Genomic DNA, 21,641 nt, shown 5'->3' with positions numbered 1-21,641 from the left:
AAAATTTATGTTTAAAAAGCCACTTTTGGATAATGGCCACTAGAAGTGAGTAACAGGAATGTTAAGTGGAATTACAAGCCTATCTTTTTTTTTTTTTTTGGTTTTTCGAGACAGGGTCTCTCTGTGTAGCCTTGGCTGTCCTAGACTCACTTTGTAGACCAGGCTGGCAGTGAACTCACAGGGATCTGCCTGCCTCTGCCTCCCAAGTGCTAGGATTAAAGGCATGCGCCACCACCGCCGGGCTCAAGCCTATCTTAAAATCTAAATTTCAGTTACTTATTTTTGATACACAATAAGCAGCAATACTACTAGAATACATATTACAAAGCACCTTAACTTAGTCAGTAATCATCTATGAACATTTATTTATTTATGTTTTTCGAGACAGGGTTTCTCTGTGTAGCCTTCGCTCACTTTGTAGACCAGGCTGGCATCGAACTCACAGCAATCCGCCTGCCTCTGCCTCCCGAGTGCTGGGATTCAAGGATCGAACTCACAGCGATCCGCCTGCCTCTGCCTCCCGAGTGCTGGGATTAATGGATCGAACTCACAGCGATCTGCCTGCCTCTGCCTCCCGAGTGCTGGGATTCAAGGCGTGTGCCACGGGAACGGGAGGATATAAAACACGATCCATGCAAAGGGTTAAAATGGGTAGGTGTGCGGAAGGCTACAGAAAGTCGTCATTGGGAAGGAATGTGCCTGACATCTCGCGAGACCTGCTATTGTTGCAAGGGGTACGAGAGTTCGGAGTTCAGGAGTTTCAAGTCCCACGAGAGCTTAAGGTGCAGAGGTTCTGGGCAGCCCACAGGCTGTGAGGTGTCGCCTTAGGCCGGCTGGCGTCCTGAATCATGCCTTCGGATATCAGGCCAAGGCAGGGAAGGAATAGATCGAAGAGCGCGGCTCTCCGTGGAGTACGCTCAAGGATAGCAACTGCTGATAGCGGCCACCGAGGCGAGAATCCTGCTCCCAGGATGTTTCAAGGACCACAGAGATCTGGTCCGATGATCAACATGGCGGCCGTCCCTCAGTTTGGCTTCTGGGCTGCAGTTCGCCAGTGTCTGCGAAATATGTGGTACCGGAGGCACTTGGGTCTGTTTCTGCTTTTAATCTGGACTTTGGTGATCCTGTGCTACGTTGTGAACACCAGTAAGTATTGGAGCGTAGACAAGGTGGGGCAGGGCCTTGGGAAGTGTTGAGTGAGGTGAGGATAAGGGTGGGGCAGAATGATGGGTAGTGCCCGGGAAGGGATTGGTGCGAAAAGGGCGTGCTTGGGGCCGAAGGTGGCAGGGTGAGGGGGACCGAGGTCCAGGGGAATTGATAGAGACCAAGGCGGTTAGTGAGGCATGGATTGCGGGGATGGGACGGGAATGCGGGTGGGGGAGGGGTAGGGATTGCAGGGGCCTGTAAAGCAGTGCGTGGCGGCCTAGAGTGGGGATTCAGAGGTGAGGCATGGATTGAGGTGATTAAAAGTGTATTAAGAAATTAGGATTTGAGTCTGGTATTGAAATGTGTGAGGGAAGCCGGGCGTGGTGGCGCAAGCCTTTAATCCCAGCACTCGGGAGGCAGAGGCAGGCGGATCAATGTGAGTTCGAGGCCAGCCTGGTCTACAAAGCGAGTCCAGGACAGCCAAGGCTACACAGAGAAACCCTGTCTCAAATAACCAAAAAAAAAAAAAAAAAAAAAAAAAAAAAAAAAAGGAAAGAAAGAAATGTGTGAGGGAGTTTTTGAGAGGGTAAGGCAGGATTGCGGTTCGGGGTAAAGGGGATTGAGGGAGAGGCAAGTATGGCCGATTAAGGCAGGATTGGGGCGTGTGTGAATTCTTCCTCACAAACTCTACCTCACACACTTCCTTTTATAAAATGTCAGTCCTTATTTAGGGCTAAATAATATTCCATTGTAAGGATTTTTTACACACACACACACACCCATGCATCATATATATACACATATATAATACATATATACATATACATATATTTATATTTTTAATCAAGTATGCCAAATTTGTGTTGTTTCCTACATTGACTGTTGTAATGCGTCTATGAGCATTTGTATATAAATTTTTGTGTGGATATATTTTCAACTTTTGCAAGGTGGAATTAAGGGTCATATAGGAACTACATATTGACTTTTCTGAGGAGGCCATAGACAGATTTGTCATGACTTACTCATTAATGTCTGGCAGCAGTATTCAACATTTGTTGTTCCTCTCCCTTTGTAACGATAGCTTCCTGATAGATGTAAAATGTATCATGCTTTGGTTTTGATTTGCATTTCTTGAATAACTTGTGATGCTGAACATGTTTTCATGTGATTGTTGACATTTTTTAACTTTGGAAAACTGTTCTTTCTAACCTTTGCCCATTTTAAATGTATTTCTAAAATTTTAATGCATTTCAGAATTCTTTATGTGTTCTATATATTAGACCATTATCTAATAAGATGATTTGTAACTATTCCCTCCAGTTGTGTACATTGTCTTTTATTATCTTCATAATGTCCATAATGCCTTTATTTTGTTTAAAGTCGCCTTGTTACTTGGCTTAGGCCTGCCTCGCCTAGGTTATGTTGCAACTTGTCAAGATACTTGTGATGCCTCCCACATGCTGAGGTTACAGGCATGTGAAGTCATGCTCAACATAATGCCCTTTGATGTACGAAACATTTAAACTCTTGGGAACGCTAATTTATGTTTTTTTCTTTGGTCATTTGTTCCTTCAGTGTCATGTTTAAGCAGCCATTGGCAAATCCAAGTTCATAAATACTGTTTCTGTTTTCTTCTAAGAATTTTAAAGATTTAGCTCTTATATCAGGATTGTTGATCCATTTATGTTAATTTTTATATATGATATATATGAGTTAACTTATTTTACCTTTTGCATGCACATAATCAGTTTTTCAGTATCTCAAAGTTTTTACAGACTTGTTTCATTTTTACTTGTGTGTGTTTCGGTGTATATACACATGTTTGTGTCAGGATATCTTTGTAGTAGAATGAAAGAGGTCTAAGAAAGACCTGTATCCCTGTGTGAGGACATCGGCACCGTTATCAAGACTTTATTTCCTAGGTTCTGATTTAGTTGGAATGCGTACCATTTTTATTTTTCTATTCTTTTTTGTTCCTGAATTTTCCATTGGTAAAATTTTAAACACTAAGCTTTTGTTAGCCAAACTTGTTATTTAAAACATTGCCCAGAAGGCCAATGGAATGTGTGAGCTAGTAAGTTAACTATTTGTTAATTTGAATACATTTGCAGTTTTGTAGCAGAATCACAATCTGATTATCAGTGTCTATGCTTTTAGAATATTAAAATGCAACATCTGTTATAGTTCCATAATTAGTTAAGCAAAGGTTAATTACTATGAAAGCTTCATTTAAAATGACAAATGTTTATTATATATACTGGGATTAATAATCTCACTTAACACTTTTCAGATTCTGTGTCTCCAAGAGAGAAATTGCCATGGCATGGTGAAACTCTTGAACAGGGTTCCCACGGGGAAATTTTGCTGAATTTTTTCTTTCCAACAAGTAAGTTGTTGATTTTTTTTTTTTTTACTTAATGCCCTTGTTTTAAAAACAATAGTTAAGTACTTAGAAAGTAGTGTGTTTTCTCAACTGCCTTTGGAGCCTTGACTCTGGACATCAGCATTTTCATCTTATAATGAAGAGACCCCAGAAATTGTGAAGATGATCTGGGATAATAATTGTAAGGCAAATGTGGCATATTAAGGCTTAAGCTTATAATTTTTCATAAAATATTTTTCTCTTAGAAATACTTAAAGCCTTTATAACTTACCTGAGAGGCATGGCCTAATTTAGTAACTGAACCAGTACTGTTAAATTGATGTCTTCTGTGACATTAAGCAGTGGCTCTGTTGTTACAGAATGTACCAGATGTTTTCCCATCTGTGTTAATCATAAATGTCCAGGTTTCAAGTTGTATCATTTTGTGATGTGTATATGTGTGTTTGTTTGTTTTTTTTTTTAATCAAGCACATGATGGCCCTTGAGGATCATTAACCACAAACACATTTTATTTTGCACAGCATGTGGTCCCCTTTCAAAGCAAAGTTTCTCATAAATTGTCATGATAAAGATTTTACTAAAAACTATATAGAATTCATTCTAAGAAGATCTGATATACTTATCTAAACACAAAATTAAATCCATTGTTTAATTCTAGATTACATCACTCAACACTTCTGTGGAAAATCTCTTTATGCTTCTCTAGTGATTTCATCAAGTATAAAGTAGCTATCCTCATAGGTAGCAAAATAAATGAGTTCTTAAAACAAATTAAAACTATTGCCATAATCAAGTTGAATGAACAAAAAAATATGTCTAAGAATAGGCTAAAAGAAGGGCTTACTGAGTATGACAAAAATAAATGAAGGTTAAACGTTAGAGCTTTGAAAACAAGCAGAAATGAACTGTCCAGCACTTGCTGAGGATAATTACAGTAGTACAAACACTGAAGTGGCCTTTAAAATGGTTGTTTGTTATTATTATTATTATTATTATTATTATTATTTTTCAAGATAGGGAATCTCTATGTAGTCTTAGCTGTCCTGTAATCTTTTTGTACACCAGGGTGGCCTCAAACTGACAGAGATTCCCCCTGCCTTTGTCTCCCTGAGTGTTTGGATCACAGGCTATTTTGTTTTTATATTTTAATTTTCCTAACACAAGAAATAAAAGCAAAATCACTTGTATAAAACTTCTTCCTCAAATCAAATCGTTTCTTATCCCTCCCTCCTCTTTACTCTTCCTTGCTCCATTCCTTTCTTTTATTATTGTTGACAGGGACATAGCCAAGGGTAACCTATATAGTCAGGATGATATTGATCTTTTGTTCTTTCTGCTTCCATCTCTGAAATGCTAGAATTCCAGCCACATTCCACCAAGCCTGCTTTTATACGGTGCTAGGGACCCACCCCAGGATGCCATGTACATCAGGCAAACGTTTTATCAACTAAGCCACATTCCCATCCCTGCTTTCTTTTTTAAAGAAACATTTGATGTGTATTGATTCACATATTTAAAAGAACAAGATTAATATTTATCAGTTGTATGTGTGATCTTTAAAAACAATAATTGTGAACTACATAATGGAAAAGATTTTGAGGTTTAAGGTGATACATGTACTAATTACTCCAAAATAATCATTACACACATGATATACATATATAATTATATATTTATTGCAAGGCCACTGTGTCCCATAAATGTATACAATTATTGTATGCCAGTTAAGGATACATTTTTTGTGGCTCTGAAAGTTGTTTTTTTAAGTACAAATTTGTGTTTTTTAATTAGCTTTTTAAAAATAGCATACAAAGGAATAGGTTTTAGGGTAACATTTTCATTTATTTATCTATGTATTTATTTATTCACTTTACATCCTGGTCATAGCCCCATCCCTCCTCACTTCCCAGCCTCACCCTTCTTCCCTCTTCCCCCTCTCCTTCCCTATTCCTCAGAAAAGGGGAACCCCACTTCCCATCCACCCCAGCTCATCAAGTAATATCAGAACTGAGTATGTCCTCTTCTCCTGTTGCCTGGCACAGCAGTCCCACCAGGGGGACTCTATTGAAAACCTGGCATCAGAATCCATATCAGAACCAGGTCCTGCTCCCCTTACTAGAGAACCCACATGAACCTGAGCTGCTCATCAGCTATATCTTTGTAGTACGGAGCCTAGGTCCAGTCCATACACGGTCCTTAGGTGGTGCTTCAGTCTCAGCCAGCCGCTCTGGGCCCTGGTTAGTTGGCTCTGTTGGTCTCCTTGTGGAGCTCCTGTCACCTCCAGGTCCTTCTATCTTTACCCTCCACTTTTCTAGAAGGTTCCCTGTGCATTGCACAATGTTTGGCTATGAGTTTCAGCATCTGTTTTGAGACACTGCTGGGTGGAGCCTCCCAGGACAAATCTGCTAGGCTCCTGGCTGCAAGCATAGATGCTCTTAATCTCTGAGCCATCTTAACCACCCTCCCCAACATATTCAGCTTACTTTTTTTCTTCTTTTGCCAACTTCCTTAAGACCTCTTTTTACCCTGTCATAAGTTTCCTTTCTAGTTTCATACCTACCACATACTCACACAGATATAAAAATTAAAATATACGATATGGGATGTATGCATGAGAGAGGACATGTATGTAGCATTTGCTTTTTTTGAGTTACTTAATAGAATAATTGCTACTACCTTCTATTTTTCCGTAATGTCATGATTTCAAAATCACAAAAAGTATCCTTTCTGTTGTCTTTGTGTCACTACTATTTCCCTCATGGCTTATAGTTCTTTTAAGACTATTTTACCAGGATGGGATTATTCACAAAGTGTTTACCCAACATACACAAAGCTCTGAGTTTGAGTTCTAGCACTGCATGAAACTGGGCACAGTGGTCATCTGTAATCTTAGTGTTCAGGAGGCTCTGTCTCAAGTTCAAGGCCATTTGTGTTTGTATAGAGGACTTGATATATAGGTTGGCCTAGTATACTGAAGACCTACTATCAAAAAGATACCCTGTTAGTTAACAACTTGTATATTTCTGCAGTTAATCCAATATGAAAAGTATATTGTTAATTATTTTCTCATTTTAACTTTAGCATTCATCATTATTTATATTTTAGAATTTACTGTGTTAAGTTTTTCATTTTTCTCTTGCTTTGTATTTTTTGACTATGAAAAGTGCTTATTAATCATGCTAACAATTCTTTCTTGGATTCCTACCTCTGAAAGCATGCATCATAAGAGAGAACCAGGAAGTGGTGGCATGTAATAAGAAGGCGTATCTCAACAAGACTGAATGTTTCAGATCCAAGTGTTGCTTTTCATCATCTGGGACCAAAATGAAGTGCTATGCCCCACTGAGAGACAGTAAGTCTCATCCATTTATTTACTTTAAATCCTGAAAAAAAATGTTTAAATAAATAGGTTGCAAGGTTTTAAGTACATCTTTAGGCTTCTTAGATTAACATTTTGAAGGGACTCCCAAACCAAGACCAATAGTATCAATAGAAATTTTGAGTAGTTTTCTAGTGGTTTCTGTTTAGCCCTTAGATGATGACTAACCATTTAGAATTAGTCTAAGCTGTTCATTTGGTTCAGTCACTTCCTTCTTTTCATAACATCTAAGCTACTGTATGAGGCATGGTCATCTTCCTAAGAGAAGGTAGTTGAATGGTGTCCAGCAATGTTCTCTTTGTCAAATTACTACCACCTCCTATTGAAAGGTAAAACTTAGGCACTGATTTATTATAGCTTGTGCAAAGTTGTCCTACAAGGCATAGTCTTTATTTCCAAGGTTTGGGTCAGGGCACAGGAGCTTCAGAGCTTGGCAGGATTGTCAGCTTTCTTTTGACATAATCTGTGGGGCAAGGGTCACAGCTAATGACTTACAGCTAAGCTCAGAGGTGTGCTTTACTAACCTTCTAGGCTTTTCTGAATCTAGTCAGTTCCCAATCAACATTTACTATCATAGAGAGTAATCCCTTCTCACTCACTGGAAACAGTCTTAGATGATAAGCTTATACCCAAAGAGAGATTAGCAGGAGAAAAACATCACAAATTGATTTGATTATATTTTTATGTTACATTCAGGCTTTTGAATTAAGAGGTGATGATACAAGAATATACTTAAGATTCTATGAAATATGGACACATGTATAAATGATTGGACAAAAGACTGATTTAAATGGAAAAATCTGAGAAGGGCTCTCCAGAGTCTTAGTGGCATCTCTGTATCACGTTCTTTCCTTCTCAGTATTTGCCTCAGGGCCCTTTATGAAACTGAGATCTTATGACATACTAAGTTAGAGATTTCTTTCTTTTTGTTTTCTCTCTCTTCCCTTCTGTCACTTGTTTTGTTTTTTGTTTGTTTGCTTGTTTTTTGTTTTTTACTAATAAGTGTAATCTTATGAAGCTCAGACTTAATTCAAATTTGCTTTGTAGTTGAACTTCTCATTTTTCTATCGCAACCTCAGATGTTCAGATTTCAGTCATGTGCCACAGCACGCAGCTGGTCAGAGAACTGAAAGGCAGTGGAGGGTCATAATAACAGTTTTGAGCTTTTGGCTAGCTTTGGGAAAAAACTTCTGCTTTCTGTGACCTGTCGTGGGGTAAGTAAAAATTTCTCTGGCTTTTCCTCTGGAGGAGGGAAGAATAGGAAATAGGAAGCCAGGAAAAAAATCAGAAAGAAATTTTACTTTTATTTTCTGAGACACGTCTAGTCTTTTAGTCTGATTCTGAACTTCCTTTGTAGCAGATGATGACTTAAAATTTGCGGTGAGATTATAGACATGCACTATCACACCTAATTTATGTGATGCTAAAGGTCAAACCTTGGGCTTCATGTACACTAAGCAAGCACTCTACCAGCTTCTGGGCTTCTAAGGCTACATGGGAGGCCTTTCCCTATTGGGTATCAGTTTCTGCTTAGTCCTAATAATACCAGTTAGACATGTCTTAAAACGCTATGATATGACTTAACATTTTATTCTCCATTTCTGCTCCTATGTAACTGTCTTCCCATTTACCTTGTCTTCAACAACTTTCATGTAGCAGTAGATGTGGCTGGTTCCTGTTAGGTGTCTTTATTAGCTCTCCTTTGTTCTATCTCTAAAAATGATCCAATGTAAAATTACCCTTTTAAGATTCTTATTTCCTTCTGAAGTTAAAGCAATATACCATCTGCTTTTTTTTTCTTACCTGCATTTGCTAGTGGGGACATACTATCTTCCAGTTCCATGAGGAATGGATTTGATGTGATAGAGCACTAAGAAGTAATAATAATAGGATCCATGCAGAACAGTATCTTAGGTTTATATAAGTCCTTATTCAATTTAGAGCTTATTGTTGTATATCTAGTATTAATGATGAAAACTAAAGCCTGATCATGAATATAGTATTGCAGTTTTAATGCTGTCATATGGTACTTGGAATTCATTAATCAATTTACTGTTTTTATTATGTATGAGGAAACATTTGATTCTTTTAGTGGAAAAATTGAGCCATGACTTACAATTCCCTAATCACATTATAGTGAGTTTATCAGTGCATATGAAGCTAAAGTATGCTTATTCACCTGTAAATTTTTGATTCTGTGTTTAATTGAGTACTTTGTAATTTGGAAGTAATCACAGAAAAAGCCCTTTCTTTCCCAAGTTAACTGTTCATAGATTGATTTGTTTTTCAGATTCTCTACGATGCAGAACATATGGCCATAGAATAAGAACATTTAGGGCCATATAAAGAATCCAGTATTATGAATCATAATCTGCCAATGGAAAGTCTGGTTATTTTGTTTAAGATACTGTTGGAGGCCACATTTCGAAAGTACTTGAAACATAATAAGGAAGTTTATCTTTATTTCACTTTATTAACTCATATTTTTAAAAATAAAGACTTTGTAAAATAGTTCAGATTTGCTTCTCTTGCCTAGTCCTAAAAGTAACAGGTCATAATTAAACCAACAGAGCCTCTACAGATGCTCCGGGTGTTTGGGTGCTCTGTGATCTTCATGATAATCGTGGGACTTCTGCCTATGTATTGTTGCTCTCTTTGTCGCAGGAGGTAGGTAAACATAATCCTTTCTTTGTTAAGTGCTAACTATACATGGATATTTGTATGTAGACACATTGATTCTAGTGCTTTAAATATGATCAGATGATGTTTGCGTGCCTTTTGTTTTTTGGGAAAAACACAATAAAATTACTACATTTTTCTTTTTAAGACATGCTTTTTTTTCACAACTAAAAGATGCCCTGTTTGATATGCTTTGTATATTTCATCATAAAAATCCCAACAGGAAGGAAAAACAACTCCACAAGTTGGCGATGTGTGCAGTTAGGTAGTTATTAACTGCAAATGAAATGGATCTCTGGAAATGTTAGGCTGCCATTGGTCTTCTACCCTTGGTCTTAGAGCATACATATTGGGCTGTCTTTAAAATAAATTATATCTGATCTTTTTCTTAGGGATTTATACAAAATCTGAAAGGAAACCTAGCACTTGCTGATTCCAAATTTACTCATTTTTTTTTGTAGCTCTCTATTGACTGAAACAGAGCGGGTATGAAAGTACACAGCAGAGCCAGAATGAGCGTGAAAGTGTGAGGCAAGGAATATAGCTTAATGACATAGTGCTTCCTTTGCATGAGGCTCAAAGGTTCAACTCCCAGAGCTGAAAAAATTGCCAGGGAATTAGAAACATAGTATTAAGGAAATTCCACATTCAGATTCCAGTACAGGCTCACCATAGGCATGACTGAGAGCAAGTACCTCCTTCAGTTTTCTGGGGAAAGTTGTTGGTTGCAGATTAAGCATTTCTGATGTTTATACACCTTATTTTACTTTCCATAAGGATCTCAAGGTTTTGTTTATTACTTCAACAGATTGTATGTGTGTGTGTGTCTGTGTGCATGCGTACATGCGTGCGTGTGTATAGTACTAAGGATTGAACGGAACACTTTGTTGCTAAGGTAAGTGCTATATCACAAGCCTATTTGCCCAGCCTTTTCACTTTCTATTTCCAGTCAGGGACTCATTCAGTTGTGCAACATGACTTTGAAGTTACTGCATAGTTCAGGTTGGCCTTGTACTTCTGGTTTTCTTTCACAAGGTGCAAATTTAACTGATCATTGAAAATTTTTCTATTAACTACAGCATTTTGCCTGTTTCTGCTTGCATTCAAGCCAATTCCTTTTCTTAGAATTCCTTTGGATTTAAATTTTGCGTGGATAATATTCTCTGTCTGGCATATGCTCATGTGTATGAGGGTACACGTGCCTATGCTTGTGAGGAAGCCAGAGGATGCCAGATGTTCTGGCCCATCACGCTTCACCTTATTCATTTGAGACAGGCTTAGGTTACAGGCACACAAGGCCATGTCTGGCTTTTTTTCCCTGCTGATAACCAAACCCAAGTCCTCATGGTCATGTACCAAGTATTCTTACTTGAATGCATGGTTTCTATTCTGTAGCCTTTCTCTACCCTCACCCTGTCTCTGTCTCTTTTTCTCTGTTTGAAGCAAAGCCATGTCATCTTTTAATTAGTTATATATTTATTTGTGTGGTTGCTTCATTTGTGTGCATACCTGTACCACATACTTTGCTGGTGCCTGAGGGGGCCAGAGGAGAGCATCAAATGTGCTAGAACTATAGTTACAAATGGTTGTAAGTCACATGTGTGGCCTCAGAATCAAACCTATGTCCTTCGGAAAAGAATCCAATGCTTTTAACCAATGGGCAATCTTTCCTGCCCTTTGTTTGCTTTTCTAATTTTTTTCCTTTTTCTAGGTGATTGGGGGTAAGAGTGGAGTTTTTGATTCCCTTCAAAACTTGCTTTTTATAAAAATAACTTATGAATAAATGCAAAATCTTTGTTAGGATTCAATGGCTAGAGTTATGCCTTACAATTTAGAAAGTATATGGATAATAAGATTGGTATAATTTCTCTTGAATCTTCCATTACACATTTACCAACACGTTTTAGGAGGACATTCATATCCACTGTATTCTTCTCTTTAAAATGAATCCCACAGTTTATCCCCTGAAAACATATTTTATGTTTTTACAAAATACAAACTATTTGAGAGACTCAGCCTCTGTGAATAAGAAGGTGAAGTCCATATGTTTTGGTTTCCTCTGCTGTTACAGCAGTAATTTGTATAAGAGCAGTATGTTCCTTCTGTCATTCTGAGCTGCTGATTATGGCCCCTGGACAGGTGGCACTGTAACCTCAGTCAGTATTCCGCTCAGTTTCTAGGTGCAGTGGTTGAGGGCAGATGGGACAGTCAGCTTCTCCTGGTAGGCTGGGTTTTTTTGGTAGGCTGTTTTTAGAAGCAAACACCAGATAAGGAGATGACTGGAGACCAAAGGTTTCAAAACTCCCTTTGAGGGGTAAGATACTTCCTTAGACTAATCCTCTTAGCTCACATCCTCTTTCCCCTTCAAACAATAAAGGATATAAGATAGTAAATTAGTCAAAATAAATAATCCTATAAAATGAAATAGGTATAGCTGTAAAATCTATATATACCTATTTAAAAATGAAACGAGGGAGTGGAGAGAGGGCTCAGCAATTAAAAATGTGTAGTGTTCTTTCAAAGACCTGCTCACAACCACCTGTATTTCCAGCTCTAGAGATTTTTGAGGCCTCTGGCTTCCAACGGCACCTGTAGTCACATGCACAAACTCCCTTCTAACACATATTTACATACAGTTAAGTTTTAAAGGTAGATTGTTAAAAAAGAAAAGAAGCCAGATACAATTGTTTTTTTAAATCACAGGAACTAAAAGCCAAGTACCGATCCACAGTAACATGATGTATGCTTCTGTTGAAAGAATCCTTTTGCCATTTTATCATTGGGAAGTACTCATGTGCTCTTCTTCTTCTTCTTCTTTTTTTAAAAAGAATTATTTATTTATTATTTATTTATTTATTTATTTATTTATTTATTTATTTATTTATTTATTATGTATACAGTGCTCAGCCTGCATGTGCACCCACACTCCGGAAGAGGGCATCAGATTACATTATAGATGGTTGTGAGCCACGATATTGTTTCTGAGAATTGAACTCAGGATGTTTGGATGAGCAAGTGTTGCTCTTAACCACTGAGCCATCTCTCCAGCCCCACCATGTGCTCTTCTTAATCACATTCGGTCTTAAACATGAGCCATTAGAGTGTACCCTAGGGAGAAATTTGTTTTAACACCAGTTTGTCTTCAGTTTCAAACAAAAACAAATGAGATTTTGATATTCTTTTGCCTCTTAAGTTTGGACACTATCCTTTATTTATATATCACCTAGAGAGCTAACAACTGGCAGTTATTGGAGCAATGAAAAATGAGAAGAGGTTGGAAGTGAAAGCAGTGTTGGTGAAGATTATCGTCACTCCCCAGAACCAACTAGAAGTCCTCTATTTTTTGGTGTTTCGTGATTTGTGCAGCTGAGCATATCCATTCAGTACTTGCTTTGCTATTTAATGTAGAGTGTACTGAGATGTTGAGGACATCAGCCATATTTTTTAAAATTTTAATTTGTTCTATTCATTCATATTATATCCTGATTGTTATCCACTCTCTGTATCTTCCCCCCTTCCCTCCTTCTTTTACCCTATTCCCCTTCCCTAGACCTCTGACAGAAGTGGGCCTCCTCCCCCACCATATGACTACAGCCTATCATGTCTCATCCAGATAGCCTGCTTCCTCTTCCTTTGTGTGCCCACCAGGCCTCCCTACCATAGGGAAGTGATTAAATTGGGGACACCAGAGTTCATGTCAGAAGCAGTTCCCATACCCCCACCACCAAGGAGAATGAACTGTCCGTTGGCTAGATCGGAACAAGGGGTCTAGGTTGTCTGTCTCAAGGTTCTAGGTTGGTCCAACAGTTTGTGCTGGCCCTCCTGGGTCCAGGTCCATCAGCCTTGATGGTCTCCTTGTGAAGCTCCTGGACTCTCTGGGACCTTCTATCCCTCCATTCTTCCATACCACTCTTAGTGTTCCATCTGGAGTTCAGCAGGGAGTCCTAGGATCTGTGCTGATCCCTCGCTGTGTGGAGTCTCTCAGAGGACATCTATGTTGGGCTAATAATCCACTTATAAGTGAGTATATACCGTGCGTTTCTGAGTCTGGGTTACCTTACTCAGGATGATCTTTTCTAGTTCATTTCATTTGCCTGCACATTCCAAGATTTCCTTGTTTTTAATAGCTGAATAGTATTCCATTGTGTAAATGTACCACAGTTTCTTTATCCATTCTTCCGTTGAGGGACATCTAAGTTGGTATTACAAATATTGCTATTATGAATAAAGCTGCTATGAACATAGTTGAGCAAATGTCCTTGTTGTATGTTGGAGCATTTTTCTGGTATATACCCAGGAGTGGTATAGCTGGGTCCTAAGGTAGCACTATTCTCAGTTTTTGAGAAGGTGCCAGATTGATTCCAAAGTGGTTGTATAAGTCTGCATTCCCATCAGCAATGGGGAAGTGTTTCTCTTCCTTCACATCCTTGTCAGTATGTGCTGTCACTTGAGTTTTTGATCTTAGCCATTCTGATGGTTGTAAGATGGGTTTTGATTTGCATTTCCCTGATAACTAAGGACACTGACTATTTCTTTAGGTGTTTCTCAGCCATTTGATGCTCCTTTGTTAAGAATTTTCTTTTAGTCCTCATTTTTAATTGGATTATTTGGTTTGGTGATGTTTAATTTCCTGAGTTCTTATATAATTTGGATATCAGCCCTTAGTTGGATATAAGCTTGGGGAAGATCTCCTCCCAGTCTGTAGGCTGTCGTTTTTTTCTGTTGACAGTGTCCTTTGCCTTACAGAAGCTTTTTAGTTTCATGAGGTCCCATTTATTAATTGTTGATCTTAAAGCCTGAGCTGTTGGTGTTCTGTTTAGGAAGTTGTCTCCTGTGCCATTGAATTCAAGGCTCTTCCCCACTTTTTCTTCTAAAGGATTTAGTGTGTCTGGTTTTATTTTGAGGCCTTTGATCCATTTGGACTTGCATTTTGTGCAGGGTGATAGAATATGGATCTGTTTGCATTTTTCTATATCAAATGGCTGAAAAACACTTAAATAAATGTTCAATTTCATTAGCTATAAGGGAAATACAAATCAAATGACTCTGAGATTCCATTTTATACCTATCTGAATGGCTAAGATAGAAAACACCAGCACATGCTGTTGAGGATGTGGAGAAAGGGGAACAGTACTTCATTGCTGATGGGAGTGCAAACTTGTACAAGCACTTTGGAAATCATTCCCATGCTTTCTCAGAAACTTGGGAATAACTGTACCTCAAGACTCAGCTATACCACTCCTAGGCATATACCAGAAAGAGGCTCCACCATACAATAAGGACATTTGCTCAACTATGTTCATAGCAGCTTTATTCATAAATAGCCAGAACCTGGAAACAACCTAGATGTCTCTCAACCGAAGAATGGATAAAGAAACTGTGGTACATTTACACAGTGGAATACTACTTAGCTATTAAAAACAAGAAACTCTTGAAATGTACAGGCAAATGGAAGGAACTAGAAAAAGTCATCCTGAGTGAGGTAACTCAGACACAGAAAGACATGCATGGTATATATTCACTTATAAGTGGATATCAGCCTGACATAGATGTCCTCTGAGAGATTCCACACAGCGGGGGATCTGGACATATATGAACTCTTAGCCTTACTCTGGGCGGAGCACTGAGAGTTGTACAGAAGTGTGGAGAGCTGGAAGGACCCAGAAGGGTCAGGTGCTCCATAGGAAAGCATCAAGGCCAGCAGAGCTGGACACAGGGTCCCTTGCCAAACTGATGCACCAACCAAGGACAATGCATGCAGAGAACCTAGACCCCCCCTTCAGATGTAGCTGAAGTACAGCTAATTCTCCGCATGGGGGTGGGGAGACTGTCTCTGAACCTCTGACATGCACTCCAGTGCCCAAGATCTGACCACTTCTCCTTTGCAGGACAGCCTTGTGGGCACACAGAGGAACAGGATGCAAGCTATCCTGATGAGACCTGACAGGCTGTGGCCAGACAATTGGGAAGGAGCCCCCCAGCCCCCATTAGAGGTCTATCAGTGGGGCATAGGGCAGAAGAAGGAAGAGTGAGGGGATAACAATCCCATTGGGATATAATGTGAATATAATAAAAAGAGTTCTGATGTCATTAAAGAGTGAGGACAGCATTAATGGCAGCCACAATTCAACCAACAAAGAGCAAAGGCAAGCATGGAAAATCAGCACTGTATATTCCTCAGACCTTTTTATATCTTGATCAGTTCCAGAAGGCACTGTTTACATTAGGAGACAGTCTCTACTTGCTTTGTTAATTCTTCCAGGGAATCTTTTCACAGACTTGTTCTGAGGCTTGGCTCTTAGCCAACAACTTTGATCCAATTAAGTTGTCAACCAAGGTATTAAACCATCACACTACCTAAGACTTGTGGTCCTACTTAGTGATCCCAGTCACACCACTCTACTTGAATGTTTATAGACTATATTGCATGTCACCATTCCATCACTGAGTGACTTATTGTTATGTATTTCCTCACTTCCACTATTCTTATCTAGCTTATTTCCAGTCAAACAGTAGATCTCAGATTAGATGTCACCTGTTTTAGGAAGGTTATTCCAAATCTTTTGTCCATTCTGGGTCCGACATCTTTTTGCTTATTTTCCACCACTGTCTGCCTACCTGTGTTGTGGTTAATTTAGCAGTATGACCTTCTATAATTTTTATTACAGCGGTATTTTCTAACTTGCTAGCAGTCAATCAAGACACAAACAGCAGTTATATTTTAAAATAGCCTTAGTTAACCTGGGGCAGGGCAAATATTAATCCTCTAAACTACATCTCATACTGGGGCAGGTATCCCATACTCTGCCCCAATCCCATGCCATCTGCTTCTAAAAATTTCTATTGAGGTACCTTCTATCCATTATCCCAAATACTTGCTAATTATCATCATCTGGGCCAAATCTCTATCCATGCCCTCCATGTGCTTCATTCTGCACTAACCCATGGTGCTGCTCTTCCCTCTGGTTGCTTTCCCAAAGGCCCAGGAACCTTAGCCACACCTATTCCATTTGCTCTGCCCAGGTGTGATGGCTTTTTTCTTTTTTTAGTCAAACAGGAAAACGTTCTTAGGCAAGATTACAAACAATTGTGGGACACAGAGACAGCAAGCAGTAATTAGCATCAAAATACATTAGACCAACCTCTAACATACCAGTCCGTGACTTCAATTTGTTGTAATTATCAGCTTATGAATCTGTCCTTCTTTCTAATAGGTCTCCTTTAGTACAGATCCTATATCTTACTTGTTTTTAGTTCTCTAATATTTAGAAGTGTTTATTTCATAACAGAAAGTATACTCTTAAGTAAATGAATGTGAAAAAATTGACCTGTGCTTTCTAAGTATGCTAGCCATGAAGTTAGACATTATATATAAAAATAAAACCACCTTTAACATATGGGACAAATCATTTTACCCCTAATATCTTTGTTGGGTATTTTCAGTAAATACAAGAATATCTAACTTTTTACATCAGAAGTAATGTAAGTTGTATTGTCAGTTTTCTGGGGTGTAGGTGCAGGAGGCACACTCCATACTACCCTCAGCAGCCTGAAGAGTTTGCCTTAATATTTTGGGACCATAACTCAGGCTAAACCAGGATATCTGACTCCAATGCTGAAAATAATTTTAGAATTAGACAGCTTATGAATCAGAATTATAGGTATTATTAAAGATGCTTTATTACAAGTTTAAGCACCAGGACAAGGAGAAAAAGACCTAACAGCATGGGTGTGGATTTCTTAAAGCTAAGTTTGTGAGATTTTGTTGTTGTTGTGTTTCTCTTTTTTTGAGACAAGGCCTTAATATGTAACCTTGGCTTACCTGGAGCTTGATAGCTTTGTAGACCACTCTAGCCTCGAAATCACAAAGATCCATTTGTCTCTGCCCCTAGAATGTTGGGATTAAAGGTATGGAAACACATGATGCACCAAGAAGGCAAATTTTTACAATGGTCCTATATAATATTGTTTTGAGGGTTTAAAGTTACTATCATATCACTGGATAGTTCCTAAGGGACATTTGATAAGATAAAAGTTAATAAGGTACAGGAAGTTAAAGTTAAAGTTTTCTTTTCAGAGTCTCAGATAATGCAAGCCTGTTATACATTCAGACCTTAAGCTTGGGTGGGTCCATTTTACTTTGACATAAAATACCTATATATGGAAAGAATATTAACTTTATGCCAGCAGCCTTTACAGCAGATGGTAATTCTGTTGGGATTCTTTCTTCTTAGCTGGCAAGAGACCCGAAGCAGTCTCTAGGATGTGGGGCTCTAATTATTTCCTGTTACTTATTCAGCGATAGTATGTATGACAAGTTAGTGATAAAGATAAAATGAAAACCAAGTCCTTTGAAAACTAGGTGAGTTAGTGTTCTCTCTCTCTCTCCCTCCCTGTTTCTGTGTATGTATAGATGTTCATGTATGTATACACGTGTGTATATGAGTGCATATTTGTGAAGCCATAGATCAATGTTTTGATCCCTCACCAGCTTATCTTTTGATACAGTGTCTCCTTGAATGTGGTAGTCTTTGGAAATCTACTTGTTTTCCCTTTCCCCAGTAGTGTTACAGATACAAGAGACCATGTTTGGCCTTAAAAATATTTGTTTGTTATTGTTTGAAAATTTCATACATGAGTATTGTTATTATATCATTTCTACCCTTCACTCCCTTCTAATCTTACCCTTGTTTACCCATTCCCACTCAACATTATGACTTCTTATTGTTATGACTTACGCACAGACACACACACAGACACACACACACACACACACACAGACACATACACACACACACACACAATCTACTCAGCCCACAGTAGGTTTCAAAGCAATATAATTATGCCATATATTTCTTTGGTAGTAAAAGTGAAATATATTACCCTCAAATTTAAAATAAACCCCATGGATAAAGAACATCTGGTCATTTTATGATAAAAAGTAAGATATATTAAGGTTACAGGATCAAGATGCTTATTTAAGCCTTAATTTCCTTAATTTCTTGTCTATAACTCTAGATGTTTAAAAATTCTATAAACCTAATTTTTTCTAAGTCATTTAAGCAACAAATGTTGATCTAATCTGATCTGAGGGTTGTTTTTTATTTTTATTTTTTAATTTTTATTCTTATTTACTGCTTAGAGCGAACATGTATATATTTTGTAACAGAAATGTTAATGTATTTTATTATGAAATGATGTCCCAGGCTCCTTGGAACTGTCAAATAGCAATCAGTAAATCACATTGTAACCTTTGTGAAATAAAAACAAAGCAAAACAAAACTCTTTATATTTTAATACATATCTGGCCTCAATAGACTGAGAACTATATAGTTTTAGTTCTTCCCCTCTTCCCCCAGACTGCAGTTAAGAACAAAGCAACATAACAAGGTAATAGGTAAATCATATAAATATATTTTTGGCCCTTACTCACTATTTCACTTTATTCCTGGAGACATTTTTATGATTAATTGAGAAAAAGGTATTTCTTTCCTTCACATTTGTCTTAACAATTGGAGCTCACTGACAACACAGTAATGTAGTTTTAGGGGAGAAAAGTGAGTATTACCTTCAAAGCCATCTTTTCAAAGGCAGCCTTATTTATCTCTGGGTCCCACAAGCTAGGAATCTAGTTGCTTTGGAAAGTGTTGGGTCACTTGGTGCTCTCTTCCTTATGTTGCTTAGTATAAGGTGGTGATTCTGTTTTTCTCTTTATAATCTTGTAGGCAGAACTCAGCTCTATCTTCTTTGGATTTCCCTATATAACCTCTGCCATACCCCCCCCTTCATGTGTGTTTAGTTCTTTAGGAAGTGTGAAAGCCCTATAAACAATAGTCAACAGTTCTTGATAAAGATCAATCAATGATAAGGTAATGTTCTACCCTAAAGGAGTTGCATGTTCAGAGGGGAGAAAGGAATAAATTATCACAGAGGTAGGAAAACTGTACTTTAAACTTTCTAGGTCTGCATTTGAATCCTGGCTCATTAAGTAATTTGGCAACCTCAAGCCAGTTACTTTTCTTAATGGTGTCCCAGTTTTGCTTTGTTTTGTTTTTTATCTGAAAGACGAAAAGGATAGAACTAGTGCCTGTGTTTGTCTTCAGGAAAATTAAATGATCTTGGATACAAGTACTATTATATGGACTATACAGATTTGATTTATTTATATATCTATGTATATATATACACACATATCTATACATGTAATAGTAATGGTTAAACAGTGAATTTGAGAGAGAGGGTGTATGTGGGAGAATTTGGAAGAAGGAAAGAGGAAATGATGTAATTATATTTTCATTAAAAAGAAAATTTATAAAAATTCTATAAGGTCATTCTTACACATTAAGGCATTAGTAATACAATCTGTAACATTCCTGTGGTTAGCATGTATTAGCTAGTGCTGCAGTATGGTAATACATGATATGAGTGATAGTTTAATCATTTCAAAATAGAAAATACAGTACCTTCTTGTATTTTTGGGATAACTAAATGAAATAAACTATGAGGTAACTGGGCAAGATTTTGGCACATAATGTCCTCATAGGTGCTCTTCCACTTGATCACTACACAGACACATGGGAGTAGTGGATTGGCTACCACGTGACAGCAGAAGTAAATTTAAAATGCTTTGAGAGTTGTAAATAGCAATGCAATATAAACCATTATTATTGATTTGGAAGGTCAGAGGACAGAGAATTCTCCCTGGAGTAGGGGTGAAAGGGAAGATGTCCTAGATTAGAAAATATGTAAGGTAGTTGTTGAGTAGGTACCATTCATGCTGCAGAGGAATTTGATGCCACATTCTGATTGTGGCAGATCATAAGATGACAATGACTATAAAGAATGTTAGTTGATAAGGATAAATTTGGAGGAGACAAATGAAGTACATATTTTTAGAATGAGGTAAAAAAATTGGACAGCAAATTTAGTAATCTGGGTAAATAATGTTGCTATCTCACTACTGTTGAAAAATAAACTTTATTTGAACTTTTCATATTATATCATATTGTTTAATCCTTTAAGAAGGAAGATGAAGAGAATCCTTAAGGTTTTGAAGAAACAAAGATCAAAGCTGAAAAAGGAACCTAAAGCAAGGAGAGCAGCGGAAGGTGCTAGAAAGACCAGAGGTAATTGACAGTAGGATATTGTTGGAGGAAGGTCCAGCTGTGTTTCCAAATGCTAATTTCAGTGCCTTGAGACCTGATCACCACTCTGCCCTGGGCATTATCGTTATTGAATGTTGAACTGCCTCCTGTAACCATGTGATGATAAAGAATGTTCCCCAATTATTCTTCTACAACAGTGCTCACTGTTTCATTGCTATTATTTACTTTATATGTCTATGATTAACCCATTTGACTGACACTTATTTTTACAGGCAAATACTTCAGAAAGTTTATCATCTGAAGCTGTATTACAGCTAGGAATATTTGGATGACAATAAAGTAGTGAAGAAAAGTAACAAATTGCTTGGGTGCTGCTTTGTCTGCTAAAGAATCATTCATCCATTCATAGTAAATAAAGAAATGGAATCTTCCTCTTCTGACTCTAAGGCTAGGAGCTATGTGATACTCATGGCCACAGTAACCAATGTGTCTTGAGCATGACATTTATTCAAGAAAGACTGACACATCTTTAAGCCTTTAAGTGACTCATGGTATATGAGTATGAGATCCTTTCTTGCATCCTCTTCTAATATTCTACTGTGCATATTTAAGGAGCAGGTAGTGTAACAAATAGCTAAAAGTCCAAGATATGATCCATGTGTCTATCAGACTCCTAAAGTATATGTTGATCAGCATATCCAGCTTGTAGTTTGAAAATTTTGTTGCTGTCATTTACTTTTATAATAGAATGATATATATAATATTTATATTAGTCCTTTCAAGTCACTTAACTCTTATTTATTTTTCTTTCATAGCATTGCTTTCCAACTGACAATGCAGACCTACCAGAAGAGAGGACACTTTCCTCATCATCGAAATCCAAATAACTTTTAAAAGATAATTTTTTGTCCTTGTTTTAAATCGAATTAAAGCTTTATTGTATGCATCA

At 37.7% G+C, this 21,641-nt stretch overlaps 1 protein-coding gene and 1 pseudogene across 4 annotated transcripts in view; one reads left to right on the top strand and one right to left on the bottom strand.

Moving 5' to 3' along the window:
- The window catches only part of LOC311602073 (hepatoma-derived growth factor-like), a 22,799-nt pseudogene extending 21,949 nt beyond the window's left edge, over positions 1-850 (bottom strand). The window contains exon 1 of the transcript in view: positions 772-850. The product of the transcript in view is annotated as a hepatoma-derived growth factor-like (transcript). The remainder of the gene's footprint in view (positions 1-771) is intronic.
- On the top strand, positions 756-21,641 carry FMR1NB (FMR1 neighbor). Of its 3 annotated transcripts, XM_084789005.1 has the most exons (7): positions 756-1,146; positions 3,437-3,532; positions 6,744-6,881; positions 9,479-9,575; positions 10,396-10,482; positions 20,610-20,713; positions 21,508-21,641. In XM_084789005.1, the coding sequence occupies exons 1-7, from the start codon at positions 849-851 to the stop codon at positions 21,522-21,524; spliced, it is 837 nt and encodes a 278-aa protein (XP_084645131.1). In that variant the 5' UTR covers positions 756-848; the 3' UTR covers positions 21,525-21,641. The 3 variants fall into 3 exon arrangements, with proteins under 3 accessions (XP_084645131.1, XP_084645133.1, XP_084645132.1); XM_084789007.1 differs by lacking the exon at positions 10,396-10,482 and having other exon boundaries at positions 20,613-20,713; XM_084789006.1 differs by lacking the exon at positions 10,396-10,482.

This window comes from Acomys minous (assembly GCF_964271855.1).
Source record: "Acomys minous genome assembly, chromosome: 7".
Lineage (NCBI taxonomy): Eukaryota > Metazoa > Chordata > Mammalia > Rodentia > Muridae > Acomys > Acomys minous.
This window is presented reverse-complemented; position numbering and strand designations above follow the sequence as displayed.